The sequence below is a fragment of the Megalobrama amblycephala genome, linkage group LG10 (assembly GCF_018812025.1).
Source record: "Megalobrama amblycephala isolate DHTTF-2021 linkage group LG10, ASM1881202v1, whole genome shotgun sequence".
Classification (NCBI taxonomy): domain Eukaryota; kingdom Metazoa; phylum Chordata; class Actinopteri; order Cypriniformes; family Xenocyprididae; genus Megalobrama; species Megalobrama amblycephala.
The window spans coordinates 33,644,156-33,659,159 of record NC_063053.1 but is presented as its reverse complement, the minus strand read 5'-3'; the positions used below and the strand labels follow the sequence as shown (position 1 = coordinate 33,659,159).

Sequence of the window (15,004 nt, the reverse complement as noted above, 5' to 3'; positions counted from 1 at the left end):
GAGGAATGTCAAATGCATTTTATCATGGAAAAATAAGGTTACTTTGTTTTTACTTGCGCGCAGTCTCGAGCCTTTGATGGCGTTCACGAACACAAGTGCTCGACACATGCGCACTAGAGAGATTCATGCTTGTCTAGATTTTTTCGCTCAAATAGTGTTACAATAAAATGTCTTTGTACTTGTTTAAAATTAGAGTTGCTGGTATCCCTTAATCCCCTCAAACGAGCGATCTTCAACACGGTCGGCTATTGTGTTTTTTGTTACTCTTGTTCTGTGTTCTCCGTTTCTTTTCAGACTGAAACAACAGCCCGTTTCAGTGCTGACACCTTGTGGACAAACTAAATTAGTGCAAAAACTATTCAATGCGCGAGTGCAAAGTGCCTTCAGTTTATATTGTTCTTTGCGGTTAGAAAATCTGTGCTGCGCGCGTACACTATACCCGTTCTCTGCTGATGATTACAGCGTCACGCGCACTGTACGCCTACCCTAGTGTATGTGTAAAAAAAACAAAGTAATATTCACGCTAATTTTGAACGCAAATTATAATAAAAATACATTTTATATGTAGCATGATGCGGGCCACAAATGTAATGCTGACGGGCCGGATGCGGCCCGCAGGCCGCCTGTTGAGTACCCCTGATTTAGAGTGTACCTGTATCTGTGCCTCAGAGTCTCTGAGTGAGATGTTGTGTGAACTGGCCGTGGAGCCGGATCGAGGTCTCTTCTCTTGCCGCAGTAGCTCCGGCCCCGCACTGAAGGAGTGACGCATGGGCCCCTGCTCTACTAGTTGCTGGGGCCTCTGGGGTCCTGGGGAGTCCGGGCCGCGCAGGGTCACTGCCTCACCCCTCTTCTCTCCCGCTTTGGCGTCTTTGGCGAACGTGGTGTGATTGTGCTGCTGCTTGCGTTTCTTGTACTCGATCATAAGCTTGGTGATGGTCTTGTCGGTGGCGATGGTGTACAGCTTATTTCCCGCACTCTCCCACCATTCCTTCTTACGGGCCCCGTCCCTCCTTTCTCCTCTCAGTTGGGGAAGGCTCGCACTCAACCCACCAGGACTGTGGACCTCCTCCGAGGGCGTCTCGTCAAGGTGCAGGCGGAAGCTGTCCTCTGAGGGCGTCCCGTGGCCCGACAGGCCCCCGGTAGAGGGCGTGGAGGTCTCCGAATTAAAAAGCGGCAAGAAAAAGAGTGGGTCGGCCCGGTGGGTGGGCGGTTCTCCTAGACTACTCTCCAGATCCAGGTGCATCTGAATGTAGTTGTTGCACAAGTCCATGCAGAGTTTGTGCAGACGTTTGACCAGCCACGCCCAGTCCACGCCGCTGGCGGGCTGCGTGCTCAGAGACGGGATGCGAGCGTGCCACTGCCGCTTCTCACGCGCACGCGGAGGACTCACCTGGGCCATCTCCTCGAAGATATCTTCATCCTCGGAGGAGCACTGCTGTGAAGAGTCGGAGCCGCCCTCCTCTTCCTCACTCAGGATCTTCTTCACCTGCTCCACCGTGATGTTCTCCTGGTTTGTCAGCATTGCACACAGCAAAGCCTGAACACCGTACAGGAAAGCATATTAATGCACAAAGGTATTCAGCAGTCAAATCATTCGATTTCATTTTTGCATTCTTATGCTTAAACGTAAACACAAATGAACACAGTAAGTTTTCACACATCTAGAGTGTCAAAACAGCAGCAGCAGAACTGCAAAGCCAGAAAAATGTTGAGCTTTCACAGCGTTTCTGTTGTGAAAGTAAAGTGATTACTGTTACTATGCAAAATAACAGAAATTCATAATTCATCAGTTTTAGAAACTAACAATTTATACATATACTATAATATATTACTGTACATTAGGGCTGGGGCAATAAATCGAGAAATCGAGAAATGATTCTGGATTATTTCTGAGATTTTCCGAATCCATCGTGTTTCTCTCTCGAATTGATTCTGAGCTTTAACAGCAGATGGCACTGTGTGCTTTAGAAACAGCCAGACTCTGCTCTCTTCTAATTCCTTACACACACCACTTCAACCCTCTATAAAATAATCATTCATAAAGTTCGAAAAGGTTACAGGGGTGTTTGCGGTGGGCTGTTTACATTCATCTAACGTCATAAAAGCATTCTGAGATACAAGTACATTCTCAGACTCAGCTGAACGCACGAGTGCTCTTCTTCATGAGCATTTGAGAGTGTGGTTAAAAACTAGTCTACAGCGCCATCTGCTGTTAAAAACCAAGCTCAGAATCGATTAGAGAGAAAATCAGGATGCATTTGGAAAATATCCGCATTGATCCACGAATCATGATATATTGTCCCAGCCCTACTATACATATATTAAAGGTGCCCTCGAATGAAAAATTGAATTTATCTTGGCATAGTTAAATAATGTTTCCTCCTTCTTATATAAATCTCATTTGTTTAAAAGACCTCCGAAGAACAGGCGAATCTCAACATAACACCGACTGTTACGTAACAGTCGGGGTGTACGCCCCCAATATTTGCATATGCCAGCCCACGTTTCCAACATTATAAAAGGCATTAGACAAGGGCAGCCAGTATTAACGTCTGGATGTGCAAAACCAAATCATCAGACTAGGTAAGCAAGCAAGGAAAACAGCGAAAAATGGCAGATGGAGCAATAATAACTGACATGATCCATGATTACATGATATTTTTAGTTATATTTGTAAACTGTCTTTCTAAATGTTACGTTAGCATGTTGCTAATGTACTGTTAAAGTGGTTAAAGTTACCATCGGTTATTACTGTATTCACGGAGACAAGAGAGCCGTCGCTATTTTCATTTTTAAACACTGGCAGTCTGTATAATGCATAAACACAACTTCATTCTTTATAAATCTCTCCAACAGTGTAGCATTAGCCGTTAGCCACGGAGCACTATCAAACTCACTCAAAATCAGAAGTAAACAATATAACAGTATACAATACTCACATAATCCGACGCATGCATGACAAACACTTTGTAAAGATCCATTTTGAGGGTTATATTAGCTGTGTAAACTTTGTTAAGGCACTGTTAAAGGCAAGCGCGAGCTCTGTGGGCGGAGAGCACTGGATTTAATGGGGCCGCAGCATAAAATCGGCACGTTTATAATGATGCCCCAAAATAGGCAGTTAAAAAAATAAATTAAAAAAAGTCTATGGGGTATTTTGAGCTGAAACTTCACAGACACATTCAGGGGACACCTTAGACTTATATTACATCTTTTAAAAACATAATCTAGGGCACCTTTAATATATACACTGCCCGGCCCAAAAAAAAGTCACTGTTTGGATTTAAATAGGATTTAAAATACCGTCAAGTACATAGTCAAGTTTGGAATAAATTTGTTGTTTTCGAAAAATATGTCTCTTATGCTCTCTTAGGCTGTATCTATTTGATAAAAAATACAATAAAAACAGCAATATTGTGAAATATTTTTATAATTTAGAACGTTTTCTATGTTAATATATTGTAAAATGTAATTTATTCCTGTGATCAAAGCTGAATTTTCAGCATCATTACTCCAGTCTTCAGTCACATGATCCTTCAGAAATCATTTTAATTTCTTATTATTACTTTTTTAAAATACATTTACTATGTTGAAAATAGTTTTTGCTACTGAATATGTTTGTGGAAACCATGAAACATTTATTAAATAAAAAGTTCAAAATAACTGCTTTTAACATTAGCTAATGTATTTTTAAAAACCTATTAATTATTGATCATCAGTACACACACACACATACACACACACATATGTACAGGGGTTGGACAAAATGTGAACACCCATTATTATAAGGTTAATATCATTTGTTGTAGGCTACATTGAAAAAAAAATCTTTTATATATCTTTGTTATTTATATTCTCTAGTTTGATTATCAGTGCAGTATAAGTGGTTTTCAGCAGTGTTTAGTACAAGCTGTGAGTGAAATGGGTAAATTGTTAGACGTGCAAAAAGGGCCAATCACTGCTGCCTGTTTAACAAGAACATCTGTAACCTTAACCGCCCAATTGTTGTGTGTTTTAAGAACAACAGTTTTTGTGATAATGACTGTGAACACAAAGCATGGCAAGACTTAATCAGCGAAGAAGAATAGAGGGAAAACACAGAAAGTGAATGACAGGGACCGAACACTAAGAAGGATTGTGTCCAAACAACACAAAACAACTGCAGCAAAGTGACAGAAAACCTCAACATTCACCCTGAAGAGCATGTTTCCATAAAACCTAAAAAAACCCTAAATCCTATGATAAAGCCTGGACAGCTGAAGCACCAAGATGAACTTCATCATCTGCCCTCGTCAGCTTATATTTATATTTACATTATTAAACTACTGTGGACAGTTTTGGAGCGAAGAGTGAGAAACAGATTCCCTCCTTCAACATCTCTGAAGAAACTGGCAGATGTTCTGATAGTTGTATTAATCTATTGTAATAAAGATGGAAGCTGTATTAAAGGCACATTTTGGTAAAACACCTTAATAAAGAAACATAACCCATTTCCCAGGTGCTCACATTATTTTGTACATATTGAGGTAAGAATGTAACTGTACCTGAAAGTAGATATTGAAGCTCATGGCAGATTGGCGGTATAAGTTAGCAGCTCCGCACACCCCTGACACCTTCATGAGCAGATACTTGAGGCCCGGACGGGTGTCAAACTCCCGCGCTGTGCGGTACGAGTCCAGCAGCAGGTCAAAGATGATGGCCAGGTTCTGCATTGAGATGTAGCGGAGGAAGCCTGCGGCTTTTGGCTCTGACACTGCCGTGATTCTGCCCTGGCCCTCAGAGCTCCCAGAACCTTTGACAAACTCTTCTAAGAGGATGTCATACAGGTTCTGCAGGAGCACCTGATGGGACAGCAGACTCACCACCAGAGTCCTGAAGGGAATCCTGCACAGAACAGAATAAAACCATTCATTCAGTTTGATTTAAATTTAGGATCAGAATTTCATTTAGGATCAGGAGTAGTAGTATATGTGTAAAACAGATGTTTTAAACTTTGTCACAGACAATTTAAAGGGTTAGTTTACCCAAAATTATCCCATGATTTACTCACCCTCAAGCCATCCTAGGTGTACATGACTATCTTCTGTCAGATGAACACAATCTGAGTTATATTAAAAAAAAAATGGCTCTTCCAAGCTTTGTAATGGTAGTGAATAGTAACCAACATTTTGAAGCCCAAAAAAGTGCATCCACTCCCACTCATCATAAAAGTAATCCATATGACTCCAGAGGGTTAATAAATGCCTTTTGAAGCGAAGTGATGTTTTTTTGTAAGAAAAAGATCCATATTTACAACTTTATAAACTATAATAACCTCCATACGCAAGTCGACTTACAGAGGAAGAGTAACCTCTGACACGATGCAAGTCGACTTGTGTAGGCCGTCTGCCGGAAGCTAGTTATTATAGTTTATAAAGTTTTAAATATGGATATTTTTCTCACAAAAATGCATTGCTTCACTTCAGAAGCATTAATTTTATTAAAGGTGCCCTAGAATTAAAAATTGAATTTATCTTGGCATAGTTGAATAACAAGAGTTCAGTACATGGAAATGACATACAGTGAGTCTCAAACTCCATTGTTTCCTCCTTCTTATATAAATCTCATTTGTTTAAAAGACCTCCGAAGAACAGGCGAATCTCAACATAACACAGACTGTTACGTAACAGGCGGGGTGTACGCCCCCAATATTTGCATATGCCAGCCCATGATCGAGGCATTACACAAGGGCAAAACGTCTGGATCTGTGCACAGCTGAATCATCAGACTAGGTAAGCAAGCAAGAACAATAGCGAAAAATGGCAGATGGAGCAATAATAACTGACATGAGCCATGATATCATGATATTTTTAGTGATATTTGTAAATTGTCTTTCTAAATGTTTCGTTAGCATGTTGCTAATGTACTGTTAAATGTGGTTAAAGTTACCATCGTTTATTACTGTATTCATGGAGACAAGAGAGCCGTCGCTATTTTCATTATTAAACACTTGCAATCTGTATAATTCATAAACACAACTTCATTCTTTACAAATCTCTCCAACAGTGTAGCATTAGCCGTTAGCCACGGATCACAGCCTCAAATTCATTCAGAATCAATGTAAACAATATAACAGTATACAAAACTCACATAATCCGACGCATGCATGCAGTATGCATGACGAACATCTTGTAAAGATCCATTTTGAGGGTTATATTAGCTGTGTAAACTTTGTTTATGCACTGTTTAAGGCAAGCGCGAGCTCCGGGGGTGGAGAGCGCACGATTTAAAGGGACCGCAACCTGAATCGGCGTATTTCTAATTATTTTGAACTGAAACTTCACAGACACATTCAGGGGACATCTTAGACTTATATTACATCTTGTAAAAAATGGCACCTTTAACCCCGTGGAGTCGTGTGAAGTACGTTTATGATGGATGGATGCACTTTTTTGGGTTTCAAAATTGTGAGCGCCGTTCACTACCATTATAAAGCTTGGAAGAGCCAGGATATATTTTAATATAACTCAGATTGTGTTCGTCTGACAGAAGATCATATACACTTAGGATGACTTGAGAGTAAATTATGGGATAATTTTCATTAGAAAGATGAAAGATGAAAGATGAACTTTCTTTGTTTCTATTCCATGCATATTTTGTATAGAAAAAAAACAAAACAAAAACAAATGCAGTGTCATGCAGAGTACAACCCTGTTCTGTAAGCAAATAGATCACTTAAAAAGTATTAAACATTACATTAAAATGGAAGCACAGTAAGGCATGCAGATTTTGTTTGCAGCGGCCTTACCCAATTTTTCTGTGTCAAGCATGCAAAAGAGAATAAGAAAACATACAAGCACATGTTACTGTATGATTAAAACATCATTTCAGTTTAATCTGTAATTTAACCATTTCATTTTACTGAAAGGGTCATGAAACCCTAAACCAAATTTTGGATTTTAACAGAGTTATGTGTGTTGAACATCACAGAAGTCAATGTTACCATCCGTTTTGAATGTAGGAGAAAATTAGTTCATTTTAATTTTTGTTTTTCTGTCAAAGTCACAGTATAGTACAGTGATGACTTATCGGTGTCTCATAATTATCCATGAGACTGCATGTCCTTATCCTATAAGAAAACGCCTTGCTTAATTATTCACAACAGCATGCATTGATTTCCTATGACAGGCGCTTCAAACAGTATGAGAGAGATGCATTAATGGATCAAAAACGAGTGTTTGTTTTTGCTTTGTAAGAGTTTCTGCATTGCACATGTTCTCTTCAAAAATGAGATTCATCCACACTGTGAGTGTTACTGGTCTTTATGGCTCTTTAACCAATCAAACGGCTTATAAAAACACTGCAAAATAAGTCTCAAAAGTTATCAAAGATGCAACAGCATGTTCATGTATGTATTCGATGCAGAGAACAAAATGCGAATGGCTGTGCATTTATTTGTGCATTAAATTCTAGTGTATATTGTGCTGCAAGTAATGGTAATTTGCAGCGTGCATTTGTGGGAAGCTTTGATGCTTTTATTGAGAGCGAAATCAGATTCAGAAGCCTGTATCTGTGTTGTCAGTCTCCCCTCATCCCCCTCCACTCCACAGCTTAACCACGCCCACTTCTGTAGCATTTTTCAAAACTGTGGTGAGAAGTGACTACTGCTGAAACGGGGTTTCATGATGCTTTAACATTTTATATTGGAGGTTATAAAACTTGGCTCTTTAATATCTGGTCTTAAGGATTTATTTTACGAATCAGTCACTGAAACCAATATTGATGAACCACTAAACTGAATATTGGGAGCGGCGCATCCCCTCACGTTCTTGCAGTCCTGTATCACATCATGATATATACATTCTTATTACAATAATTAACATTGGCAGTCTGAGTTTAAATGTCCATCCTCTCACCTCTTCTGAGCTTGACCATTGGACTGCTGATCAGCAGGAAGCTCAATAATCAGCACACAGGACTGAGCGTGCTCAAACCCTTCCTTGCTGCTCGGAGTTTTAGGTGAGCACTGCGTATCTAGCATGAAGACCTGGAAGAAGAAAAAAATTAATCCAACCATTATAAACAATGAATTATACACACAATAATTAAAGAGCACTCTTTTACAAAGTCTTGGATGTTATTTTTGGGCTCTACTAGAACAGGTTTTCCTGTTTGAATGTTGATTATTTTCCTCATATTCTTCATTGTTGCAGCTCCTCTCTTCCCGTTTAGTTCCTGTCTCTATGAAGCCCCTCCTTCTGGAAAGCACAATGTGCTCTGATTGGTCGGCTGGAGCAGTGTGTTGTGATTGGTGTTTGGGAAATGTCCCACCCCTTACCATAACTGCCAGTTTCAACACACTACTAACTAACTCAACCAGGCCCCGCCCCTTTATTATGCATATGAATTATTTCAAATGAGGAATATTGTGAAGAAAACTCAATGGAGGCGTTTCAGGGAGTTCAGAAACACTGACACTGATATAGAGAAGAACTCCTGCTGCAGAGACTTTTTCATGATCAACACAAGATGAACATATAAAAAAACATAATGGTCGTCTTTAATGCAATATGCCACATGAGGCTGTGCATTACACTGACTTTACCATGAGTGAAGCAGGGCTGCAACTGAAATTTACATTAAGTTGGACACTACCCCTCAAAATAGTTTAGTGGTCAACCACTACAGGGTTTTCAATTGGCAGATTACAACATTTTAACTTTTGGTTTCATCACAATCTTGAAAAGTCAGTTACTTCCTTGGGTTGTTAGGCACAACAAGCAAAGCGTGCATGGCATCATGTGATTTATCGCTTTAATAAAACACTAGCTACTCTAATGCTACAGAAATAATTTCATATTTTGCTTCAAGCCTAATGAAGCCTATTGTATTGTCAGGAACATTTTTTGCATTGTGGCATTTTCATGACTACATTTAGTACTATTTATTACTATAGTATAATAAAATGTAGTATAGTATAATATACTCAGTGGCAGTGTTGACTCTCGTTCTCACTGAATGTGCGCAGGGCAATATTGCTTTGCAAAGGATTATTTTTTCCAAGGTTTTAGTGTCTTTTGGGGCCCTTAACATACAGGTGCTGGTCATATAATTAGAATATCATCAAAAAGTTCATTTTTTTTATTGTAAATTATTTTTAAAAATGAAACTTTCATATATTCTAGATTCCCTACATGTAAAGTAAAACATTTCAAAAGTTTTTTTTTTTGTTTTTTTTAATTTTGATGATTAGAGCATACAGCTCATGAAAGTCCAAAATCCAGTATCTCAAAATATTAGAATATTTCCTAAGATCAATCAAAAAATGGATTTTCAAAACAGAAAAGTTCAAGTTCTTTAAAGTTTATTCATTTGTACACTCAATACTTGGTCTGCAGCACATATTACAGCAAATGACTTGGTCCTAGCACAAATTACAGCATCAGTGAAGTGTGGCATGGAAGTGATCAGCCTGTGCACTGCTGAGGCACTATTGAGCCTTCAGATCATCTGTATATTGTTGGATCGACTGTTTCTCATCTTTCTCTTGAAAATATCCCATAGATTCAGGGGTCAGGCATGTTGGCTGGCCAATAAAACACAGTAATATCATGGTCAGCAAACCACTTGGAAGTGGTTTTTGCACTGTGGGCAGGTGCTAAAGTCCTGCTGGAAAAGGAAATCAGCATCTCCATAAAGCTTGTCAGCAGATGGAAGCATAAAGTGCTCCAAAATCTCCTGGAAGATGGCTGCATTGACTTTGCACTTGATAAAACACAATGGACCAACACCAGCAGATGTCACGGCCCCCCAAATCATTACTAACTTCAGAAACTTCACACTAGACTTCAAGCAGCTTGGATTCTGTGCCTCTCCAGTCTTCCTTCAGACTCTGGGAAAATGATTTCAACATGAAATGCAAAATTGACTTTTATCTGAAAAGAGGACTTTCGACCACCGTTCACTGTCCAGTTCTTTTTCTCCTTAGCCCAGGTAAGAAGCTTCTGACGTTTCTGTTTCAGAAGTGGCTTAGTAGTCCTTTTCCTGAAGATGTCTGAGTGTGGTGACTCTTGATGCACTGACTCCGGCTTCATTTGACTCATTGTGAAGCTCTCCCAAGTGTTTGAATCGGCTTTACTTGACAGTATTCTCAAGCTTGTGGTCATCCCTGTTGCTTGTGCACCTCTGCCTACCCAATTTCTTCCTTCCAGTCAACTTTGCATTTAATATGCTTTGATACATCACTCTGTAAACAGCCACCACATTCAGTAATGACCTTCTGTCACTTACTCTCTTTGTGGAGGGTGTCAATGATTGTCTCCTGGACCATTGCCAAGTCAGCAGTCTTCCCCATTAGTGTGGTTTCAAAGAACAAGAGATACCCGAAATTTATACTGTAGGGATGGTCATTTAATGAAACTTACATATATAAATGTAAATATTCTAATATTTTGAGATACTGGATTTTGGACTTTCATTAGCTGTACGCTCTAATCATCAAAATTAAAAAAAAAAAAAAAAAAAACAACTTTTGAAATGTTTTACTTTACATGTAGGGAATCTAGAATATATGAAAGTTTCATTTTTTTTTAAAAATAATTTACAATAAAAAAATGAACTTTTTCACAATATTCTAATTATATGACCAGCACCTGTATATGTAACAAATACAGCAGACTTTGAAATTGTCCAACAAATTTATAACTGAAATGATTGAAGAAATGTTTGCTGTTTAACTGCTCTGAATCAATCCCTATTGTTTAAAGCGCTATATAAATAAACTTGACTTGTCTTCAAATGTGGCTCATCAAAGCAGATATTAAAGCCAGAACTGTCCTTTTTACACCCGTAGCTTTATTTTCTGACAGTATCAGTGTGTTCTAACAGTATGAGTTGGTTACGCTACAGATGTAAATGAGGTGAGGTGCGCAGCTGTACCTGTTGAGCCATGGCCCGGATCCTCATGTACTCGGCCTCTGCTGAAGGGGAATGTGACGGGGCCGCTACTTTCACTTCACACGCATCTCCCGTGAAACTGTCCGAACCGCTCCGGAAACAAGCCAACAGATTCTACCAGAGAGCAGAGACGGGAATTAGGAAACAATAACAAAGAAAGAAATAACTTTTTTTTTTTTTTTTTTTTTTTTTTTTTAAAGGAAATGCATGTACAGTCAAACCAAAATACAGGTGCTGGTCATATAATTAGAATATCATCAAGAAGTTGATTTATTTCACTAATTCCATTCAAAAAGTGAAACTTGTATATTATATTCATTCATTACACACAGACTGATATATTTCAAATGTTTGATTTCTTTTAATTTTGATGATTATAACTGACAACTAAGGAAAATCCCAAATTCAGTATCTCAGAAAATTAGAATATTACTTAAGATACAAAGAAAGGATTTTTAGAAATCTTGGCCAACTGAAAAGTATGAACATGAAAAGTATGAGCATGTACAAGCACTCAATACTTAGTTGGGGCTCCTTTTGCCTGAATTACTGCAGCAATGCGGCGTGGCATGGAGTCCAATCAGTCTGTGGCACTGCTCAGGTGTTATGAGAGCCCAGGTTGCTCTGATAGTGGACCTTTAGCTCTTCTGCATTGTTGGGTCTGGCATATCGCATCTTCCTCTTCACAATACCCCATAGATTTTCTATGGGGTTAAGGTCAGGCGAGTTTGCTGGCCAATTAAGAACAGGGATACCATGGTCCTTAAACCAGGTACTGGTAGCTTTAGCACTGTGTGCAAGTGCCAAGTCCTGTTGGAAAATGAAATCTGCATCTCCATAAAGTTGGTCAGCAGCAGGAAGCATGAAGTGCTCTAAAACTTCCTGGTATACGGCTGTGTTGACCTTGGACCTCAGAAAACACAGTGGACCAACACCAGCAGATGACATGGCACCCCAAACCATCACTGACTGTGGAAACTTTACACTGGACCTCAAGCAACGTGGATTGTGTGCCTCTCCTCTCTTCCTCCAGACTCTGGGACCCTGATTTCCAAAGGAAATGCAAAATTTACTTTCATCAGAGCACATAACTTTGGACCACTCAGCAGCAGTCCTGTCCTTTCTGTCTTTAGCCCAGGCGAGACGCTTCTGACGCTGTCTGTTGTGCAAGAGTGGCTTGGCACAAGGAATGCGACAGCTGAAACCCATGTCTTGCATACGTCTGTGCGTAGTGGTTCTTGAAGCACTGACTCCAGCTGCAGTCCACTCTTTGTGAATCTCCCCCACATTTTTGAATTTGTTTCACAATCCTCTCCAGGGTGCCGTTATCCCTATTGCTTGTACACTTTTTTTCTACCACATCTTTTCCTTCCCTTCGCCTCTCTATTAATGAGCTTGGACACAGAGCTCTGTGAACAGCCAGCCTCTTTTGCAATGACCTTTTGTGTCTTGCCCTCTTTGTGCAAGGTGTCAATGGTCGTCTTTTGGACAACTGTCAAGTCAGCAGTCTTCCCCATGATTGTGTAGCCTACAGAACTAGACTGAGAGACCATTTAAAGGCCTTTGCAGGTGTTTTGAGTTAATTAGCTGATATAGAGTGTGGCACCAGGTGTCTTCAATATTGAACCTTTTCACAATATTCTAATTTTCTGAGATACTGAATTTGGGATTTTTCTTAGTTGTCAGTTATAATCATCAAAATAAAAGAAATAAACATTTGAAATATATCAGTCTGTGTGTAATGAATGAATTTAATATACACGTTTCACTTTTTGAATGGAATTAGTGAAATAAATCAACTTTTTGATGATATTCTAATTATATGACCAGCACCTGTATATTCAGCCATCTTCAACATTTATGCAGTTTATTCACTATAGTTTAAGAAATGGTAATAAAATATGACAAGATCTCAGAGTTAAACTGTGTCAGAAAAAAATGAATCTTAATTATGTCAGATAACACTTAAGCAAAATATGGTCAGGTCAAAGTGTCTGAATAATTTTTGGTTCCAAATTTTTATCAATTTTACTGGTAGTCCACTGTGTGAAGAAATTTTGGGTATAATATGTAACAGTTTACTTTATTTTGCTATCCTCACTTACATAAATTAATTATAGTGTCCTGCACCCATTAGTAAAAATATATAAAAAAATGTCTGAATAATTTTGGGTTTGACTGTATATAAATACAAATACAAACACATATCACGCTTAATTCAAATATTATTAAACATTTATTAAAGATTTTTGTAAGCATATTGTGTAGTTGTGCTTGGAGTCAATTGTTTTATTTGTGATGGCAATGCAATGAATCATGCCAAATTGTGCGACATAATTTTTGGCCATGCTGTCATACAAAGAAATTATGAACATGCAAAAATGAGAGAACCAACAAAATTTTAATAATTGACTATATTGTAGCCAATTTTTTGCTTTTACCTGTGAGCTTTTTAGTTTTTCCATGTAGTAAAATAACACTGTAGCTGTAGTTTACCTTCTTTTTGTCAGATAAATACATTAACCAAGTTTAGTGTTTTGTTCTTCCACATATTGAAAATATTAAAACAAATATAAAACCTTTTCCTCATATTTTGATGGTTTAATTGAACTTGTAAGGTCAGTAAAAACAGATATGTTTGGCCACTACTGTACATTATATATTAAATAGAATTAGATTCAAATAGATTTCTTCTTTTTTCTTCCCACTTTTTGGATGAAACCGGTTTATACACACGTGATACATTAATCCTCTCCCCGTTAAAAACGTTGTACAGAACAAGCTCTTTAAGTGCTTGAATGAATAAAGCTCTTGCACATCAGTACTCTGTGCTTGACCTATATCAACATTTCTTATAGCAGCAGTTATATAACTGCAAAAGAGCATCAGAGTGTAAGCAGGATATGTGTGTAAGTGACAGTCTTAGTGAAACTATGAACGGAAAACCTTTCATTCAGTACACCTGATAGGTCTAGGGTTGGATGATATAGCTTAAGTGAATACCTCAATATTTTTCGGCATTTGACCATATTCAATGTAAACGTATTAGTTTTTATATGGCTTAAAAGACAAAATGAGCTAGCTGAACCATCATTTCAGTACATTAGTAGTAAAGTAGATTCCCAATGTTTCATGGAAGTGAATCAATCCCCCTCTGTCTATGACCATTTTCACTGTTTTAAGGTCTATAATTTTCTGCCATGTGCAGCATTAAATGAAATGCAAAAAAAAAAAAATAGATAAATAAAAAAATTCCCTATGTGCCATTGATCAGACAAACACATGCCACTGGTTCAGGCAATGTTGTTTTGGTAGCAATACAATGGCTGACTGGCAGTCTTTAGAAAACTTAATTGCCAAAATAAAAAGTCAAATTATTACAATCTCATTATCACAAAACATTCATGTGTTATTCAAATTCCTGACAGTAGCACCATTTTACTTCTTTCCAGAAAATAGCACAACACTAATCCCTAAAGAAGATTACTCCCTGGATATTAGTTGAGACAGCAAAGACCACATGTGGCCAAAAACTAAGCATAAAGTCTCATCTATTGTCGTAAACAACGACAGAGCATGCGTTTAGAAATACTGTGACAATGAATTTTCATGTTCAAACCAATGTAGCTGCCATGTGATTTTACAGAGGCAAAACTTTCCATTACTCTTGTTTTCATTTGTATTCATGGTTTTCATTTTCATTAGCTTAGAAACAGCTTGTGTGAATGTCAGGGAGCTCACAAAATCTAGACGCCTAAGAGGCAGATGTAGAGAGCTCAAGAAGTTTATAGCATATGGATCATTCTTAATTTTCACTTTTAATTTCATGAACAGTCATGAAAGATAAACTGGTTAGTGGTTAGCAGTTAGTTCTGCTATAGGCATGCAGAATATATCAGTGAACCCCGTACCTTTGTTAGGCACAGGGCAATGTTTTAGGGCACAATGAAAAATGTATTCTTTCTTAATAAAGGGATACAACGAGTGCGTTTGCATGCAGAGTGCAGACACACTCACTCATCGGCAAATGTACGACCTCTTAAAAAGATAATTAAGACATTTGTTACAC

At 38.3% G+C, this 15,004-nt stretch overlaps 1 protein-coding gene across 1 annotated transcript in view; it reads right to left on the bottom strand.

Moving 5' to 3' along the window:
* arfgef3 (ARFGEF family member 3) overlaps nt 1–15,004 on the bottom strand; it is a 66,024-nt gene that overhangs the window by 5,757 nt on the left and 45,263 nt on the right. Inside the window, 4 exon segments of the mRNA XM_048205842.1 lie at nt 653–1,537; nt 4,545–4,884; nt 7,896–8,026; nt 10,918–11,049. Coding sequence (XP_048061799.1) covers nt 653–1,537; nt 4,545–4,884; nt 7,896–8,026; nt 10,918–11,049 — 1,488 coding nt within the window.